The sequence below is a fragment of the Alosa sapidissima genome, chromosome 24 (assembly GCF_018492685.1).
Source record: "Alosa sapidissima isolate fAloSap1 chromosome 24, fAloSap1.pri, whole genome shotgun sequence".
In the NCBI taxonomy this organism is placed as follows: Eukaryota; Metazoa; Chordata; class Actinopteri; order Clupeiformes; family Clupeidae; genus Alosa; species Alosa sapidissima.
The window spans coordinates 17,381,437-17,403,533 of NC_055980.1; the positions used below are offsets into that span (position 1 = coordinate 17,381,437).

Genomic DNA, 22,097 nt, shown 5'->3' on the forward strand with positions numbered 1-22,097 from the left:
AGTGCAGAGAATACGTTCATACGAACACATTCATCATTTTGGCCATGGGCCACTGAGCTATTTGATCAATCAAGGTGACCAAAGCACAGCCTCCTGTTTCATTCTTGCAGCAAACTGTAAACACTATCTCATTATCATTCTGATTCTGACGTTATAGCTACGTGTTTTACGTAGGCGACCGCATGACTACTTGCTCGCAATTAGGAAGTACTAGCACACAAGCAGTTCTGTTGGGTAAGTGTATACATTGAATTAATTATTCTGCTCATAAGATAATGTATAATGCAATTATCTAAAATCAAATGAACCCAAATAACCCTGGTGCATTATTGATGTCTTCCACTTTGTTTGTGTAAAGCGTGTAGTCATATGCAACAATGTGTGATACACCAGTATGTTTGTATGTAAAGTTTCAGGGACAAACAGTCCCGTTTTTCTGGATAGCCTGCTATTTGTAACACTCTGTACTTAAAGTATGCCGTCTACACATTTCGCCATGCAACATTTTAGCACATGGCTTGCCTGCTTACTAACACGATATGACACATTTGTTAATGTTCCCTGAGTGAACAGTGAGAATGCGTTACTATCTAGCCAATAACCATATTTACTGTGCTTAGATAATTGTTAAAAATACTTTTGAAACCCTGATGTTCCCTAAAAACGGACATATCTCAACGTGGTTTGTGATAAACGCCCTATAGGGTTATCGCAGTTTCATATAGGCTAACTTATCCAAGAGCTGTGACCCTTGTAATGTAAATACAGGCATATTGAACACTGGAATGCAGGTCACGTGGAATCCCCCCCACCCCAGACAAAATGCTGTATAATAATTGAAAAGTAGAAATCTTTTTGATGACCTACTTACAATGTTCAAAATTAGAGTCATGTGTTGTTTATCCTTCAGAGGCCTATGTTCCACCAAATAATGTTTCAGAACAGTGATGACATTTAGAAATGGGTACTTCTGAACAAACAGCTTTTATGTGAAAACATCTTTGCAGATGGCCATGAAAAACATCCGCTGGCACATGCTGGTAGCCTACAGTGAACTACATAAAAGGAGATTTGAGTTTTGACATGAAATCTTGTGTACCTGCTGTCTCTTACAGGGTGAAGAAGATGGAGTGGTTGGCACTGTGTATTTGTTTCCTCCTCTGTGGTCTATCTCAGAGTAAGCCACATGCATTCAAGGACAGGAACTGCATTGATCCAGAGGTCAACATGAACATTGTAAGTATTTGTTTTTTTTAAAGATAATTTTGTCATCATCATTTAACACTTGTCATACTTGTCATACTTTGCAAATCAGAGATATGTAGTTTTCACTCTAAAAAAACCCCATAACGACTAACAAAAAGATAACAAGGGTCAGTTTAACGGTAGAATAGCCGTGAGGCCACTTTTGTCAGGGAAACAAAATGTTCCTTAGCTATAGGAACGGATGCAGGCAGTTTCATTTCCCATGTTTGCTAGTTCATGTGATAGGGAGGGAAACGGGAAGCTGAATAATACAGCAAGATATATATATATTCATATCAAAGAGTATATATATATATTTATATCAGAGTATATATATATATATTCATATCAGAGTATATTGATATATTCATATCAGAGTATATATATATATATATATATATATATATATATACTCTGTTGCAATCACTGAACTTTGCTCCCATTGCCTGCATGGCAGGATACAATGCAACTCATGCTGACACTGAGAGTCCCTGTTTCTTGCTCGCTTTCCCTCTGTGTGTGTGTGTGTGTGTGTGTGTGTTGTATTCATGTCACCTACATACAGCATTAGGTCACATGGCACAGTTAAAGGTAAGAGTTCAACCCTCATGCAGGAGATACAAAAGTCAAAGACATGGAAATACTGACAGTTTGTATAGTTGATATATTGAAACCCCTTGCAGATACAGATTCAGATGTTCATATTAGTCAGTCTCTCTCTCTCTCTCTGTCTCTGCCCCCCCCCCCCCCGCCTTGCTCTCTCAGCCCTTCTGATTTAATTGTTCTTAGGTGTATTGTGCATACATGCTCATAAGCATTCATTAATTAAGGGTCTAATACAGTGTACTTCATATGTTAGTACAGATGTTATACATGCCATCTCAAAAAGGATAGTGTGAAGCATGAGGTGAAGTATGTTTGGGGTGTGTCTGAGTCTGTGTACTTCACAGCCTGGTGCCTGGGGCCCTACACCTCAATCCAACTCCTAATTCCATCATTGTAATGGTGTTTTTCTTAACTAAGAAATGTATTGTATTTGATTGGCATTTAAGCAAGATGTAAGTTGTTTTGGATAAAAAGTGTCTGCTAAATAAATAAATGTAAATGTAAATATAAAGCCACGTGATATTAAAGCAGTCTAGCTATTGTATAGCATTGTAGTCATTTAAAGCAAAGGAATTGCCCTTATTGCCCTGTTTTTTAAACACTTACTCTCATGTAGGATTTGCAATGATTAGACACGTTTTGAGACGTGTTAATGGGTGTCCTGAAATTTTTGTTTTTAAGATAGCCAACCTCAGTGGTTGTTGAGTGGTTTGACGGGTTGTTGATAACGGGTTGTTGATAAACGAATTTTCGTCACCAAGATAAGCACACAAATGGCTTTTAAGTTAGCTTAACTCAATCACCCAGTAATTAGGTCAAAGTATTTGATGAGGGAGGTAGTTTAATATAAATTATATCATCATTGAATTTTTACTCCGAACAGCCAGCTTATATAAAAGCTAACTGAGGTGAAAGAGCAGGCTACCTATGACCATGTAATCCCCTCAGCTTCCATTAGCCACCAGAGATCAGTCACCATAGCTGTGTTTGTTGCTGTTCTCATGTCTCATTGGCATGTGACACATTGGCTCATACAGACAGTGAAAAGGAGGAGAGAGACAGAGAGAGAGAGAGAGAGAGAGAGAGAGAGAAGCCCTTCCTCCTTCTGCACCCTGCACCCCTGGATCTCTCTCTGTCTCTCTTTCTCTCAGTCTCTATCTCTCTCTCTTCCCCACTGTCTCCCTCTCTCCCTCTGTCTGCCTCTCTTCACTCTCTCCTTCCCTCTCCCTCCCTCTCCGTCTCTCTCTCCCTCTCTCCTCTCCCTCTCTCCTCTCATCCCCTTCACTGCTAATGTGTGTTGAGGCAGCAGTGGATTTATCCTTAAGTGGCATCCGCTGCAGTGTACCGACTGGCGGCCCAGGGGGCAGAGCCAAACTGCCTTTAATTATGCATGGGAGAGATTGCATGGGAGCGCTGGAACCAACAAGCTTGCACATTTCCCTTTGAAGTTTCTGATTAGAATTTATATTGTACAGAATGTGGCGGTGATGGCGGTGGTGCTGGTGGTGTGTGTGTGTGTGTGTGTGTTTATGCTTGTGTAAGGGGAGGCTGTCTGTGTGTGTGTGTGTGTGTGTGTGTGTGTGTGTGTCTGTGTGTGTGTGTGTGTGTGTGTGTGTGTGTGTGTGTGTGTGTGTGTGTGTTTCTGTAAGGGGCAGGCAATATGTGTGTGTGTGTGTGTGTGTGTGTGTGTGTGTGTGTGTGTGTGTGTGTGTGTGTGTGTGAGTTAATTCCAGCTGAAATAAATGTATTCTCAACAGCACGCTCCACCACTAATAGCTGAGCGGCAGGATGAAAGGCGAGGTGTAGCTTCCTTTTTCTAAACGCAATTTCAACCAGTACAGCATTTAATGAATTTGAGTTATTTTAGGTGGGGGACCAAGTACACACACAAACACACACACACACACACACACACACACACACACACACACACACACACATACACGCCCAACACACGCACACACACACACACACACACACAGCCCAGAGTTTTACTTTCTCTCAACTCTCAGTGTCGCCAATGGACCACTGAAACTTCAGTTTTAGAAGCTTCAATAATGAAACCGTTATCAATCGCTATCAATAAGTGATAACCAATTATGATGGACATTGGACAGGTGGAATTTAGTCAGACCTGAAGTGTTTGTGTTAAAGTTCTTACTTTTGTATCATGACTGATGATAAGGTGAACTAATAAAGAGTTTAATCTTATTTTCTATTCTTTCTATAATCTCCCTCTCTCTTCCTATTCTCTCTCTCTCTCCCTTTTCTCTCCCCCCCCTTTTCTCTCCCTCTCTCAGAGTGAGATCATCAGGCGCTGGGGCTACCCTGCTGAGGAGTATGAGGTGGTCACGGAAGACGGCTACATCCTCAGCGTCAACAGGATCCCACATGGCATCCACAGCAAAAATGGGGACGGTATGTTCATGCATGCCTGTTCTGAGTGTGTGTGTGTGTGTGTGTGTGTGTGTGTGTGTATGTGTGATTGTGTGTGTGTAATTGTGTGTACGTGTGAATGTGAGTGTAAATACTTGAGTTAGTTTCTTTCTCTCTCTCTCTCTCTATCTCTCTCTCTCTCTCTCTCTCTCTCTCTCTCTTACTGTGTGTATGACTTGGAAGCAAAAAAAAACAGATTGACATAAATGGGCCTGTATGGATTTGTCTATCTGAAGACCTCATTAGCATGAATAGTTAATGGTTGAGCCGTTAGCTTAGCGTTAAGGTTGTCACTGGAAAAAAAGGGATCTGCTGGCCATGTAACAGGATATTGGTCTCTGTGTAGTGCTGCCAGTTCACAGACAAGCCAGCAGCACTCTCAGGCACAGGCAGAGTCAGAGTAGAGAATGGTTTGACAGAGATGCTTTATTTGACTTTGTCTGTGTTGATACTTTGTGTGTTTCTTGTTGACCAATTCTTTCAAAGGCTATTTGTAGTTAGTTAGTTAGTTTTGATGTTTTGTGTTGTAATCAAAATCAGGACAAACAGTAATGAGGCAGATTTAGACATCAAAGCTGATATTTGTTAAGGAATGTTACCTTAATGCATGTAGATGTTAAAGTTAGTTTAGTGTAGATGATTATTCCTTTAATCAGTATTTGTGAAAATTTGTGAGACAGTGAGCCGTAATTGCTGGCAACTGGCAATGAGCAAAATCTGCTGTGCATGAAATAAATAATAATTTGGCAAGGTGATTTTATTAATTAGTGATGTCATTACTAAGATGCACACTACAACGTAACCTTAGCTCATGACTTGTGCCTGACAGTTGCCTGACAAAGAAATGTGGGCCTAGTATTTAGTATCAGATACTGAAGAACAGCACAATAACAACTAGCCCATGGGTTATGGAGAACCCTCACTGGGCGTGCAGCACACGTCGTGAGCAGAGCTCAACTTGAGGAATGACCTCGAATGACCTCCAACTCATTCTCTCACCAGCAAGTTGTCATGGCGATGGTCACAAGAGAAATGACTGCTGTTGCACATGAAAACCCGTGCCTGGCTTGATTAGTCATTCTTCCTTCTCCCCCTTCCTCTCTTCTATTTTCTGAATTGCTTTCTTTCCTTCCTCTGTTTCGTCTTTTTTTGGCATTGTGGTGAGTGCGCACCGCATCCCACGCATGACCTTTTCGTTTCTTTTTTTCTTTTTTTTTAAAATTATTTTACTGGGTGAAAGATGGCCATCCTGTTGTGCTACAGTTCCTTGACCATTTCACCCCCCCCCCCCCCAAAAAAAAAAAAATAATTCAGAACTTCAAACTCAGAATTTAGAACTCAGAACTCGCAAATCCACCATGGCCTGGTCTCAGAAATTCCATCTCAGAAATACAGAATGATCCAAACTTTCTCCTCTCCTGGACCTCCCTGTTCAGGAAGTTCCAAGTTACCTGGAGCTTAGCCTGTAATGAGCTGGCATAAGTGACTTCATACTTGCCGTACTGGGTTCACAGATCTGTCATAGAATATCTCTAAAGGTTGATTGGGATTATGAATAGAGATTCTTGATGACATTAAAGGAAAGGTCAGTGTTGCAATTATGATTAATGCAAGTTAAAAAAAGATGTGTTGTATACAGCTACGTCTTTGTAGTTTGATTATAATTAGGCTCATTAGGTATATGGTTAATGCAAATGTGCTCTGTGTTGCAGATACTGACAGAGGTTAATGCCGTTTTTGTAGTCTGCATTGGGATCTACATAGTGGTTTATAAGTTCATATAATGGCTGTGTTCAGGTTCATGGTATTGTCATTTCACTGCTATTAACATCAGTGTGCTCGATGAAGGCAGATAGACCTGAATATTCATCCTGATTGAGGGAAGTTGTGTTGTAATCTAGTAGCCTAGTCCTCAACAGATGCAGTATTGCCTCAGATCTAGATGCAGTCCTTGCTTAGATGTAAACACAAAATAGTCTGTGAGCTGTATGGGGTGTTTGACGTTATAAACTGAACTTTGAAAAGTGATTTGAGGTCAATAGCCCAGAAGCAATGACTCAGTGTTTTAAGAATCACAGCTGTATGTTGCCTTTTGAGAACACTTCAGAGAACACAAGCACCCTGGATGAGTATCCTTCACTTCAACAGCCCTTTTCTCAGTTCTCATGTTTAGTTAATGAGGATGAGCGGCTTTCTGCTTTTCTACTGTCATTTGCCTGGAGGGAGTTATTCACTGTCCTCCTCTCCTCAGAGCTTGCTTGAGGCCTCTTAAGCTTTGGGCCTTGAGACACTTTCAGTTATTCTGGCGCTATAGAAATACAATTGAATTGAATTGAGGTAAGGGGTTACTGGCATAGAGAAGTGTTCCACAAAGATTCCCAAGGGTTATTCTATTTAAATAGGAGAACACTGTGATTTATTACAGTGTGTACTGACATAGTTAATAAAGAATACTATGTGCAATATGCCAAATATACGTAATATATATGTTACGTGGCCTAACCCTAACCTTACTTACATAAGTCATAAATAATACTATGTAGCCCACTTCTCTTGTATGCATGTGATCAATATGACATATTTCTTACCCTAACCCTAAACCTAAATGCCTACTAACATAAAGAACACATTGTTGTCATTAATTAGTGGGGCATTAAGTCCTCAATATTTTATCATACTTAGTGTGAATTGGAGCCACTTTTGCTTCCCCTTTGGCTCTGCGGTTGCTTTAGGGAAGGGCAGTTCTGCTAGCCCGACTCAGTGGTGCGTGCCAGCATCTCTCTCAGTTATGGTAATGCGGTTCTCCCCAGGTCGGCACCATGCACTTCCAATGACCTGCAGAGTTTATGCAAACTGTAGAATTATGAGCGTAATGTTGCTCGGGTTGTTATGGAGATTGGGTCTTTAAATATGCTGCTTCATCAGTCAGACAAGGGATTTATCATCAAAGAGAGAGAGAGAGAGAGAGAGAAAGTATGTGTGTCCAGAGGCTTGTGTGGGTTTAGCAGGGTCAGTAAATGTATTCTGATATTTGATGAATAAATCAAGAATCATCAAGCTGTTTGTTTCGTACATTTGTGTGGTGTTTGTGTGTGCTGTTTGTGTGTCTTTATTTAGTTAGGGCAGTGTGTGTGTGTGTGTGTGTGTGTGTGCGCGTGTGCCTGTGTCTGTGCGTGTCCGTGTGCATGTGTGTGTGTGTGTTCGTGTGCGTGTGTGTGTGTGGAGGCTCGCTGATATGCTGGAGATGCATCTAATTTCTTACTGTCCCACTTCATCCCACTTCTACCAGTCTCTCAGGATGAGTGCTAAACATACACAAAGACACCCAGACACGCACACATACACACACACACACACACACGCACACAAACACACACACACACACACACACCCGCCCACCCACACACACACACACACACACGTACACACACACACACGTACACACACACACACGCCCACACACACACACACACACACACACACACACACACACACACACACACCCGCCCACACACACACACACACACACACACACACACACACACACACACACACACACGTACACACACACACACACACACACACACAAACACACACACACACACGTACACACACACGCACCCACACACATACACACACACACACACACACACACACACACACACACACACACACACACACACACAGGTTTCAGTGTACAGACTCTCACTTTGAATAGCCTGTCTTCCCTTTTTCCTAGTTTCTGTTCCAGTTCTTTGAGTAATCATTAGATACCATAAAGAGTGTCAGGCCGCCTCCAGAAAAGATCACATTCAAGCTGAAGAAAGGAAAAATAAAATACATGTTCATGTTCAAATGACTACATATCCAATGAGCAGTCCAACAATTCCCAGTGGAGGCATGGAATTGTTATGTCAAGTCTCAGCGCCATCCTCAGATCAGGTCTGGAGTGTGCTAGCCTGTGTGTGTGTGTGTGTGTGTGTGTGTGTGTGTGTGTGTGTGTGTGTGTGTGTGTACGTGTGTGTGTGTGTGTGTGTGTGTTGTGAGTACATGTGTTTGTGTGTGTGTGTGTGCATGTGTGTGCTTGCGTCCGTGTGTGAGTGTACACCACAAGAATGGTTGACACAAAGTAAAAGTCTTGTCAGACAGTAGTGTGTTAACGCTATGCTGAACCTTGGCTCACTTCCTGTTTCTAACTCACACGGGTTATAGCACCCCCAGCCCTCCTCTCCCCTCCTAAAAAAAGAAAAAGGAGAGCAATGAGCACGCTCAGAACACCCCCAACTTTCACATCTGATTTGTTAAGCAGGTGCCCCCTCTGTTGGCCAGTACAAGCCATTGCACTTACAAAGTGGCCATTACATCATCTGAAATGTCCATGTGAACGCTTGACATAGACACAAGAGACAGTCATGTTTGCCAGGGCTGGCGGAACAAAACGCTTTCACACACGGAATTCATCCATATATTAAAAACAACTGATTTACTATAACTGATGATAACTGCGATTAGCATTGTGGCTATAATGTTACTCATGACCATGCTCGTCCTTATGCATGCAAGGACAGGATATATTTAAAAGAGGATCACTGGGCATAAAAACTAATGGTCACTGTTGATCCCTAACAGGTCTGAGTAATCATCCAAAAATATTTTCTTTCAATTTAGACTATTGGCACCCATGCAAATCACTATGTCTGTGTTATCTCGGTTTCCTCTTATATTTTAACGTCAACCTGTCAGGGACTGCAGATGAAAACTAGCTTGTACTGTATCTAAACCTGGGACAGTTACATGGCTTTATTTAAGTGAGCAATGTTAATTAGTATACACTGTCCCTTTTAAATAAATAAACTAAAAATAAACTACGGTAGCCCACAGAGTTCAAATTACCGTTTGCAGCATTTTCAACCACTCAGCCACACATCATCTCTGATATTTGTCTTTGATTTCCTTTGAATCCTGATTCCTCCGGCGAGTGCTATACAGTACATCTCCTTTGACTTCTTTGAGATTTCCTCTGATGTGTCCGACGTGTGTCCTATGGTTTCTCGCAGATCCCAGACCGGTGGTGTTCCTGCAGCACGGGCTGCTTGCCGCGGGAAGTAACTGGGTGACCAACTTGCCCAACACCAGCCTGGGGTTCACGTTGGCAGAGGCCGGCTTCGACGTGTGGATGGGGAACAGCCGAGGCAACACCTGGTCAATGAAGCATGTTAGTCTCACCCCTGACCAGGATAAGTTCTGGGCATTCAGGTACAGCTATACAGCTCACAGTATACACTTACCACTTACCATAGAGACATACATGATACACACACACACACATACACACACACACACACACACACACACACACACACACACACATTCACATTCAAACACACATGTGTGTGTCTTTATGTGTCAACAAATGTCAAGATTCCAAATAGACTTGTTTCGGAAACTTATAGGAAACTTATAGGTAGTTGTCATGGTAATTATAGTTGGATAATTGTTATTAACAGCCCCCTGATATTGGATATTCCAGTGAGAGTCATCCATAAAGACAATTAATTTGACATGGAAACACCAAAATTAAATAATCTCTTTCTGTTGTTTATTTGTGCTTGTGTAGCTATGATGAAATGGCCAAAAAAGACCTTCCTGCAGTCATCAACTACATCACCAAGGCCACTGGCCAGGAGCAGATCTTCTATGTCGGTCACTCTCAGGGAACAACCATCGGTAAGCACTGCCATTAACTGCCACTAACTGCCACTAACTGCCATTAACTGCCACTAACTGCCATTAACTGCCACTAACTGGAAATGGAAATATTGCCAAATATTAGATTTTAAATTCAAGAGTCATCTTTGAACAGTATTTTACCAAGACGATCTAGAATATAATCTAGACTCTTCAATCCAGAATCTAGAATAGAACAATCGATTACTGTTCTAAACCAGACGCAGCTTCTCCTTTGCAAAACTCATCTCATTTGAGAATCACTGAGTCTCTACTTGCTTTGAGTTGCGGCGGATTTCAGTGGGATCACGTAATGCTCTCTTATCTGCCTTTACCGCAGACTATCATCCCAGTGATTGAGTCTTGAGTTCCTCTTCTCTGATGTCTCCCCATCTAATCATCTCTCTCTGATTGTCTGGAGCCTGCATGCCCTCTCCCTGATCATATTTACCCCCCCTCCCCCATCCCCATTATTGTTGTGCTTATGAGCCATAATATTTTATCTTAATATCAAATAATAATATTTGTAAAGATTAGATCTGCATTTTAGATACTGTGTGTGGGTAGATGTTGTATGAATCATATTCATAAATAGGAAGGAACTGAATCAAGATAAAAAGAGAACATTTGCTGCTGAATTTCAATCAGTGGTTGTCATTGTTTTCCTCTCTCTAAGCCTTCATTGCGTTCTCCACCATGCCTGAGCTGGCCAGTAAGATCAAGATGTTCTTTGCCCTGGCACCTGTGGCCACCGTGTCGTTCACTGAGAGCCCCATGACCAAGTTGTCCATCCTCCCTGAGTTCCTCATCTGGGTGAGTGGCAGCAGCACTTCATCTGTGTCTCTGCTCCCCCCTCTCTCTCTCTCTTTCCCTATCCCTCGTTCTCTCTCTTCCTCTTTCTCTCTCTGTCCCTTTCTCTCTCTGCATATGTGTGTGTGTGTGTGTGTGTGTGTGTGTGTGTGTGTGTGTGTGTGTGTGTGTGTGAACTGCTGTTTGTCTGATTGTGCTCTCCACTCTGTCTGAAGCTACAAGTGTATATATTTGAAAGCAGTCATATCAGCCCTGTGGCCTGTGAAGTCCTAGGAGTTGTGCAAGGTCAGAGCGGAATATGCTGAGTGGTGGTCATTGCTTGGTATGTTGTGTTCCGATAGGGGATCTCTGCTAACATTGCCTAGACTGCAGTGTTGTCTCTGGATTCTTGCTTTGAGAGGAGTTACATTGGTGTACTTAGTTCACAAATGTTGAGGCCAATTTCATTTAGTGTTAATTATGTTTCATTTTACTGATGTGGTGTTTAGTCATGACCGTAGGAGAACGGTACTGATTTATGTCAATGCTGTGCTTGGAATGTTTGCAGGATATCTTTGGCGACAAGAACTTCTTCCCGCAGAACGATCTCATCAAGTTCTTTGCGACCAAGTTTTGCTCAAAAGAGCCGCTCAACATTCTGTGTGGAAACATCTTCTTCCTGCTCTGTGGCTTCGATGAAAATAATCTCAACATGGTATGGAACAGAGTCCAGTTTCCCAGTTAAGCTGTGTGAGAACAGAATAGTTTTGGTCATCACTTCACACTTGTGGGCATGTGCTTGTAGCAGGGCTTTGAACCAGAATTATTTCCTAATTGGTCCGTTCCGAACAGAAACAGTATTTTAACGTTTCCCGTTTTCAGTTTAACCCTAAAAATTGACGTTCCTGAACCGATTAGAACAAAAACATAAAGTTCCCGAACCGGTTAATAACGTTCCATGTCAGCTGTGGGACATACAAATACAACCCCAAAACAGAAAAAGTTGGGACATTGTGTAAAATGTGAATAAAAACAGAATGTAATAATCTGCAAATCTCTTAAACTCATATTTAGTTGCAAAAAGGACACAGACAACATATCAAATGTTGAAAATGACAAATTTGACTATTTTCTGGAAAATATATGCTAATTTTGAATTTGATACCAGCAACATGTTTCAAAAAAAGTTGGGACGGGGTAATAAAATCCTGGAAAAGTGTGTAATGATAAAGAAAACAAAAGGAAGAATGTTTCACAACTAATTAGGGTAAGTGGCAACACGATTGGGTATGAAAAAAGAGCATCCCAGAGAGGCAGGGACTCTTAGAAGTAAAGCTGTAGGGGTATTTATCACTCTGTGTAAACTTATGTGCACAAATGATGAAACAATGTCATTTTAATGCTTCTTAACATGAAATTGTGAAGTATTTGGGGAGTTAATCATCTACAGGACATAATATTATTAAAACATTCAGAGAAATCTTTGCAAACAAGGGAAAGAGCTGAAAAACACATTGGATCGTCATGGTCTTTTGGACCTCAGATGGCACTGCATCAATACCAGACTTGTTAACAGACCTGTCATTGTATGGGCTCAGGAAAACCTCTGATAACCATTGTCTATGTGCACTGTTTAATATCAATTCAAAAACTGCAGCCAACATTGTAACAGCTAAAATTGTATTGAGACATGATACAGAAAATACCACCCTCTTACCTGGGCCTGAGCTTGTTTAAAATGGACTGAGGTAACTTGGAAAAAGGTCCTGTGGTTAGACCAATCAAAGTTTGCATTTCTTTTTGGAAATCATGGACTCATCTGGGCTAAAGAGGAGAGGGCCTATCCAAGTATCCAACCTATCCAACTTGTTTTAGTGCTCAGTTCGAAACCCAACATCTATGATGGTGTGGAGGAGCATTAGTGCCTACAGCATGGGCACCTTGCACATTTGGCAAAACACTGATACTGTTGAGCAACTGAAATCCTATTTGGGATTAATGGGACAAAATTTCATTCTCAAAACTGTAGCAAATGGTCTCCTCAATTCATAAACATTTACAGAATTTTGTTAAATGAAGAGGTGAAGCAGAACAGTGGTAAACATGCTCCCGTCCCAACTTTTTTTGAAACATGTTGCTGGCATTAAATTCAAAATGAACATATATTTCCATGAAATAGTCCAAATTTTCCTTTTCAACATTTGATATGTTGTCTATGTCCTATGGATATAGGAAGACAAAGGGGGTATCCAAAGGATTACATGTAAAAGCATAAAAACCAACATTTCCAACATGGTCCCTGATGGAAGAGGACAAGACATACAAACACATGCAACAGATATCACATATACACATATAAAATCACATTCCTAAGTCACCTAATTCTCTACTTTATTCCACAGAAAAACTCTAACCCTTTGTTTAAAAACCCTTTTTGTTTCTGCCATTTTAATATTAAATGGAAGGCTATTCCATAGCATAATCCCTGTATAAAAGAAAGAGCTACGTGCCGCGCTCTTTGCAGATGGTACCTTACAGGAGCGAACACTTGCTCTTGTTTCATGGGTATGTTGAGTATGCACCTTTATAATTTGGGATCCCAAATACTTAGGGGCTACCCCATTGATAATGTTAAACATATGATTCAATTTTAGCTGTTCAACCCTTAGTTTCACAGGCAGAAAGTCCACAGTCTTAAAATCATTAGAAATGACATGATACCTAGGTGGTTTACCTAATATAAAAATGGATCATGTTGTTCTGCATAACCTGCATTTTATTTTAAATTTTTACTGTCAGGCCACTGTACCATGCTGAACAGGCATAGTCAAAATGGCACTGCACAAGCACCGACACAAGCAGTTTTTTAACTTTAAAATCTAATTGCCTTGTGTTACGGTACAAAAATTTTAATTTGGAAGCACTTTTATTTAATAGCTTCTCCGCAACTGAATGACCGGTCAAAGTCTGGTCCAGTGTTAAACCTAAATATGTAACTGTTGACTTTGTTTGTATTTCATTACCATTACATCTGACTTTTAACTCAGGTGCCTTTTTTATCTTATGTTTGGTACCAAATAAAATACATTCTGATTTCCCCACATGTAATGACAGTCTATTGTCTAGCAGCCACTGTCTTACATTACTCAACTCATCAGTAATTCAACATTGTGTGTTGAATCTGAGAGATGTTTCTACCAGATACGAGTAGTGAGGAGTCATCAGCATAGAGAATTACTTTACATTTAACAGCTGCTGGCATATCATTTACATAAATAAGAAATAACAAAGGACCTAAAATTGAACCTTGGGGCACCCCACAAGATATTTGCAATGGTTCTGACAATACCCCATCATAATCACAGATTTGATTTCTATTTGATAGGTATGATTTAAATCACAGTAATGATGCCTGGCCAAAACCCATGCATTGCAACTTAGATAAAAGAATTGAATGGTCCACAGTGTCAAACGCTTTCTGTAAATCTAATAAAACCATGCCAGTATAATTTCCTTTTTCACTTTCTTGTCTGATGTAGTCACATAGGTGAGTGAGGCATGTGTCAGTGGAGTATGCAGATCTAAAACCAGATTGGAGGTCATATAGCAAGTTGTTCTGGGTTAAGTACTTCTCCATCTGATCAAAGACCACTCTTTCCAAAATTTTAAACAAAGTTGGTAGGATTGACACTGGTCTGTATTTTTTAACATCTGTCCTACTATTTTTCTTGAATAGAGGGAGAACCCTGGCCCATTTCATTTCAGTTGGAACCTTACCAAGTTGTATAGACAGATTAATTATGTGTGCAATGGCGCCCCATTTAACATTAGCACTGTCCTTAATGAATCTGGCAGGAATTTGATCCATGCCAGTGGCCTTCTTGGTGGATAGTGACGCCAACATCTCGCCTATCTTTTCATTTGATACTGAGCATAGATCAAACGAGTCAGGTGATACATCTTTATAAATTAACCTCAGAAATGTTGCCCCAAAATTCCCGGATCCTCTTGGTAGATGTGAAGCCAGGCTGGCAGCAACTGTAGTGAAAAACTTATTCAAATAATTCGATATAACCTTTTTGTCAAAGCAAATTGCATTGTCAATATCAATCCCGGTGTTACAACTGTTACTATTTTCCAGCACCAATGTCTTTCAGTATTTTCCACAGCTTCTTTGGCTGGTGAATATTTGGCTGGTGAATACTTATCTTTATACAGCTGCCATTGTGAACATCAATTGGCCAAACCTGGTCAGGGCTCAATCAGTGCATTTTTGTCTCTTTATGTCATCAGACAATACAAAACCACAATGGTGTGTACATAGCTGCCATTGTGAATATTAAACTTATAAACAAATGCCTAAAACCTTGTCAGGCCCCAGAGGGAAATAAAAAAAAATTCTGCCTGTACAGCTGGCGGCAAGCTTCTCTATTACATTTCTCCCGATGAGTGAACGACCGGAAGTGAACCTCACCAAGTCATATTGCACAGAAATCTTGTCAAAGAACGAAAAAGATAATGGTATTAACCGGTTACCTTTATTTTAGATAAACATGTCTGTTCCGGAACATATAAAAATAAAGTTTCTGGTTTAATTTCTGTTCCTAGGAAAAACATCAAAAGTTTCTGGTTTTCGTTTTCGTTCTATGAACCAGTTCAAAGCCTTGGCTTGTAGCGACTGCACAAGTCTAACCTGTTTCTCTGATAACCTAAAGCTAAATGTGCCAGACAGCACTCTCCACATTTATTGGCGCCACTGGTAAAGATGAGTAAAAATAGATATATTTTTGGAATGAATCTTAGTTTCACAATGATTTTTTTTAATAATGAGGAAAAAATCCAACTTTTAGGGGAAGCATGTTTATTAGATGATTTTTATACCTCTTTTTTCTTGTCTTTAAAATGCAGAAGACAAATATCCTACAGGACAAATGAATTCTAGTTTAACTAATAACTTTACCAGATCAATGTAGCCTAGAGGGTGCTGTAGATACCTCTGTCAGTGAGTCAGATATTAATCCTGAAATGTGAATGTGAAGTGTATAAAGATAAGTGTGGTCAGAATAAATTTAGACAAATGATCAATATTGGATCAATAAGCTAAACATGATGAATAAAGGCTGTTTTATCATCCATCATTATGCTGTCTGGGTTAAAGATAAATGATGAACTCCAGTCTCAAAACACTTCATTAAGACCATCAGTAGCCTACTTTTATCATCACTTTTGAATGATTTATCCAAGTAATTTATTTATTTTCGTTTCTTCAGACAAGGACGCCAGTGTACACAACTCACTGCCCTGCTGGAACCTCAGTGCAAAACATGGTCCACTGGGCCCAGGTAAGCACAGACAGAACTTTAACTGCTAGAGATCAGTAAGCAAAGTAAGTAACTAGGAAGCTACAGTGGGCACATCATGTAGGCGTTCCGTTCACGGAATGTACAGTATGCTGCAACAATCAGTTTCCGCTGTAATCAATGGAACGGGCCACACCAGACATGGTAACGGTGCATGTGAAAAAAAATTCTCCACAAACAGAATGGTTCAGTTGTACATCCGGTGTAACTCGGCTGTAAGTTTCATGGCACATTGTGACATCATGGCATTTTTTTAAAGAATGTAAGACTATTCTGTCAGTTAACCATGTGCCTTTCTGAGTTAATTTCATCCACCTGAATGGTAATACTTTGGTGCTGGCATTATTGATCTAGTCACAGAGCATTTAGGTCCCTCTTCTGCTGGATTCTTGTATTCCATGACGTCCATTTCATGAGCCATGTAAATCTTGAAACCGCTCCAGCGTCTCAAGGAAATGCTTGCTGTTGTATGTAACAGCCATGCCATATTTTTAGCAGTGCTGTTAGACACCCCTGGGGTGTTTATAAGAGTCAGTGACGTACCGATCTACTCCACCAGGTCTTGAGACTGAACACCAGCGTGTACTGTACAATCACAGTGCTGAGACTCTCGACAGCACAACACACTTCCTTTATTGACAGAACTGCTGTACACAACAAGATTGCATGTGTGAGCATAAACACTGTGGCAGTCACACACACACACACACACACACACACACACACACACACACACACACACACACATCCCAACACTTTGCACAAAAGTGAAGACATCAACATAGACTGTGTGCTGTCACAAGGGTAGACACTCACACATATTATCTCTCTCTCACACAAACACACCCCACCACCCACCCTTCACTGTTCCCCAGTCTTCTCAGCAGGCATGCCCCGTCTGATCGCTTTGATCTTTTTTTCATACCTTCCCATTCCTCATTCACTTGAGACTGTTTGGTCCGTTTGAGGTTAAACCCAGAGCACATCACCCTTGACACCCCTCTGAACACCCCTCTGAAAACTCTGTCAACTTTATTTATGCCTTTTTTCCCTTATTTGACAGAGATGTGTCATACACCGTGTTTGCTTTTCACTGAATGATTTGCCAAATGAATACCTTCCGTTTCCAATCTGTGACAAGATAAGGGAGTCATTATCCTGCCAACGGCTAGCGCAGTGTTTACTGCCAGAGCCCCACCGGCAACTCACACACCAGAGCGACAGACTAGTTTATAAATAATAGTTGTGTAGGTGTCTTTTTCAATCAGGGAAGCACCATGCTCTTTTTGTATTTTAGTATATTTAGTATATTCTTTATCTTCTACAGTCCTTATTGCTTAGTTGTGTTTTTTATATTATATACTTTTAATTACTTTTTCTGCTGTTAGTGAATGTATGTGTGTATGTTCAATATCAATAAAGTATCTATCTATCTATCTATCTATCTATCTATCTATCTATCTATATCTATCTATCTATCTATCTATCTATCTATCTATCTATCTACAGTGATGGCCAAAAGTGTTGGCACCCATGCTAAAGTTGACTGAAAAGAGGAATATAAAATCATCTTTTAGAAATTGATCTTAATGCCTTAAGTGAAAAATTAGAAAATATCTAACCTTTAAAGACACCAATTTTCTTAGTGAATGAATAATGTATCATAAATAAATACCGGTAAATGTTCTTCCTTAAAATACAGGGGTCATAAGTATTGCCACCCCTATGTTAAATTCCCATAGAGACAGGCAGATTTTTATTTTTAAAGGCCAGTTATTTCATGGATCCAGAATACTGTGCATCCTGATAAAGTTACCTTGGCCTTTGGAATTAAAATAGCCCCACATCATCACATACCCTTCACCATACCTAGAGATCGGCATGGTGTTATTTCAGTTAGCCTATTAGCTGGTTTGATGCTCATTGAGCTCAATGCAAATCAAACCAGCTAATAGCAATAGCATGGGTGCCAACACTTTTGGCCATCACTGTAGTGTGGTGTAAGGCCTGAGTATACACAAGAACAGCAACATACAGTACTGTATACACTGCCTGGCCAAAAAAAGGTCACACACACTGATATTTCGTTGGACCGCTTTTAGCTTTGATTACGACACGCATTCACTGTGGCATCGTTTCCACAAGCTCCTGCAATGTCACAACATTTATTTCCATCCAGAGTTACATTCATTTTTCGCCAAGATCTTGTATTGATGACAGGAGATTCGGACTTCTGCCCATATTTCTCCAGCACATCCCAAAGATTCTCAATTGGGTTAAGGTCTGGACTCTGTGGTGTGCAATCCATGTGTGAAAATGATGTCTCATGCTCCCTGAACCACTCTTTCACAATTTGAGCTGATGAATCCTGGCATTGCCATCTTGGAATATGCCCGTGCCATCAGGGAATTAAAAAATCCATTGATGGAATAACCTGGTCATTCAGTATATTCAGATAGTCAGCTGACCTCATTCTTTGGGAACATAACGTTGCTGAACCTAGATCTGACCAACTGCAGCAACCCCTAGATCACACCACTGCCCCCACAGGGAGGCTCTTACCTATTTGCTTAGTTAAATCCAGGTGGTGGCCTGTATATATATGTATGGTGTATCATAGCACACCATCAGTAAAAAGTCTATTTTCTATTAAGTGAGCTAGGCTTTAAATAATGGTGTTGCCTAACCTATGTTATTGTCATAACCACCATTTACTGTACCTTGTTTACCCCTTTTCACAATATTGATGTTACCATAACTAGCCTCTTGACGCCATCGAGCAAATGATAGACAATGATAGACAATCTGACACTATCAAACACAAAAGGGAACATCTTGATTTGATCCGAAAGTGTAATTCATTCAACAAAGAAAAATGTGGTTACTTTGAAGTATCTAAGATAAGATATCACATTAGTTTGTTTTTAGTTCTTTCTACATACAACAATTATTAGCTCATTTTGTCCTTGAATGGAGGAGAAAGGCTCAATGAATGCCTATGTCTGTGCCGAATCATTTCAACAATAGTAAATGCAACTTTATTAGTCATAATACATTTCAGGACATTTACTTTTGATACTTAAGTACATTTGAAGGCAAGTACTTTTGTACTTCCACTCAAGTGGAAATGTAAAAGGAGGACTTTTACTTTTACTGGAGTAACATTTGACCATGTGTATCTCTACTTTCACTCAAGTACAGGATTTGTGTACTTCATCCACCACTGCACACCATATACACATACAATTATTATGCTGCTGTTCTTGTATACTCAAGTCTTACACCATACTGTGTTCACAAAAGCTTGTTTAACAGAGCTCTGTGCATGACACATTATATGGTTTATAAGTTGTTAATGTAAACCATTGAATGCTTGGAGGTAATGGTAGAAAGTATGTGTGTGTGTGTGTGTGTGTGTGTGTGTGTGTGTGTGTGTGTGTGTGTGTGTGTTTGCGTTGACGTGTGTATAAAAAGGTCAAACCTCTGATTCATGTCCATAGGCTGTGAAACATGGGAAGCTGATGGCTTACGACTATGGCAGAAAAGGAAACATGGAACATTATAACCAGGTAAGCCCATTTCAGCCATCACACCCTGTTATCAGAGGCCACCACACTGTACTTAGATTGGCCGTCCACATACTAATACTCATTCTAAAACTGATAGTTCCGGTCCTTGATTGTGACTGGCTGAATCACGTTCGATGCCGTTGTAAAATGCAGCATAAACATACACCTTGACCGCATTTCGTTCTATATTACTGCGCTACCATAACTTAATACAAAAGTTAAAGTAGTTGCGTCTCGACGTTGCTTGGCAACCATTCAGATAGAGGAAATATTTTTCTTGCCAGAAGAATGATTATCTAGGAATAACTTGTTATATTTCTAGTTGCTGTGCCTTTACTTTATGAAACTTTGCCAGGTATTTAGTAACAGTTTTAGAAAAGCAATAAGCCACTCGAGTCAATGTTAGTGGTTGGAATTTGATAAGGGTTAGTAAGGATTAAGGGTCCAGTTAATTGTTCAATCACAATTCCACATACTGAATTTGATCTCTATTGTTGGATATTTGATCTCTTTGGTTGGATATTTGAACTATCCAACCAAAGTGTTACTGAGCCTATTTCAGTAGGTTCATAACATTCTCAATTGAAACAGCACGCCTTGTGAAAGACTACTAGATCATTTCATGCCAGCCATAGTTAAGTCAACAGCAAACAGTTCACAGTTAGTCTGCCAACAAAAGCTTTTAGGCCTGTCTTTTCAGAAACTATATGGCAAATACCATGGTAAATAAAGGGTGTAGAAAGGGAATTGAGCAAGGAAATCTACAATGATTCAAAATGCATTGGAAGGAGTTAGGAGGGCTGCGGTGTAATTCCTCTGGTAGCTTGAAGGTGCTCTTTGGTAGAAAAAAATATATGATTAAAGATGGATTGTCCAAGGCACTCTTCAAAAAAAGTTTAAAAAAAGCTTTAATAAATAGGCGTAATCATAATAAATCGTGTTAAAATTGCCAACATGTTTCGCCCTTGGCTAGGCTTTCATGAAATGCATTCAAATGCATATTCTGTCTCTTGCCTGTTTCTGCAGACCACCCCACCTCTCTACAACATCCAGGACATGAAGGTACCTACAGCCCTCTGGTCTGGTGGCCATGACACCCTTGCCGACCCCAAGGACATCAGTGTGCTCCTCACGCAGATCCCCAACCTGGTGTTCCACCGCGACATCCCGCACTGGGAGCACCTGGACTTTATCTGGGGCTTGGATGCGCCGCAGGAGATGTATGGCGACATGATCAAACTCATGAGACAGAGTCTGTGAAGACCCAAAGTGTGGCGCCCTACTCTATTTCATGCAGAGGTGTAAAAGTTTGGCTTTAGAAAGTAGAAGTCCTACCACACATTGGCTCCAGCCACTCACTAAACCAGCTGATTCTAATTGGCACAACTCGTCAGCCAGTGTTGCGGGAAGTGTTGGACGGGCCCCACTGGTGGGGAATAGAGACATGGCAGGTGGGGCGTGAGGAAATTAGTTTTTTTTTTCTAATTTTAATAATGCCTTTCTTTTTTGACAAGGAAGATCATAGATTCAAAACAAATAGCCACACACAAACATAGGAGTCATAAACAGACCGACATATGAATTCAAATAACATCTGATCCAGCAGATCGAGACGGGAAATGTAACATAGAACCAAAACGCGAAAAAAAAACATTTTGCCGGGTGGACAGAAAAAGTTTGAGAACCACTGATATAAGATAATTAGTGGAAACCAATATGACTTTTACTTTCTAAAGCTGGACTTTCACACCTCTGCTTTCATGCCTCATTATTTTTTTGTTAGATCCACTGTCAAGGTCATTGGTTGCTATACTGAGGGACTTTGAGTGTCGTTAAATAGTAGTGTGTAACCTGACTCGTTTTTATACTTTCTATTTTACCTCATTTTTGGAGTTTTATTTACCTCAATGTTGGAGCATTTCTTGATGAAGAGGAATATAGGAAGTTCATTAAGCCAGGGAGATTTTTTATGAAGACTATGAGTGAGAGTTTACCTGCTTCCCAAACATGGCTCATGTTGAATGATGTCTGTCCAGGTGGTATTGCCTACAAGTTGAGCTGCTGTTTGTTTATCGAGGACATATCCAGTGGTGGACATTACTTGAGTACATTTACTCAATTACTGTACTTAAGTCGCTTTTTCATGTATCTGTACTTTACTTGAGTATTTCAATTTTGTTAAACTTTTTACTTTTACTCCAGTACATTTTGAGGCCAAATATCTTACTTTTTACTCCACTACATTTTGTGACAGCTGAAGTAGCCTACAACTGAAGTTCCTTTTGGAAAAAAGACTGTCCAAATACATGTGTACTTACATATTTTCTATTAAGTGAGCTAGGCTTTAAATAATGGTGTTGCCTAA

General features: G+C 40.3%; 1 protein-coding gene across 1 annotated transcript; it reads left to right on the plus strand.

Moving 5' to 3' along the window:
* Nucleotides 1-156: 156 nt before the first annotated feature.
* lipf (lipase, gastric) lies at nt 157-21,582 on the plus strand. The gene is made up of 10 exons (XM_042083517.1): nt 157-234; nt 1,116-1,236; nt 4,152-4,269; nt 9,345-9,543; nt 9,905-10,014; nt 10,691-10,827; nt 11,372-11,518; nt 16,074-16,145; nt 19,664-19,732; nt 20,759-21,582. Exons 2-10 carry the CDS (start codon nt 1,126-1,128, stop codon nt 20,990-20,992), a joined length of 1,197 nt encoding a protein of 398 aa, XP_041939451.1. The 5' UTR covers nt 157-234; nt 1,116-1,125; the 3' UTR covers nt 20,993-21,582.
* The last annotated feature ends 515 nt before the right edge of the window (nt 21,583-22,097 follow it).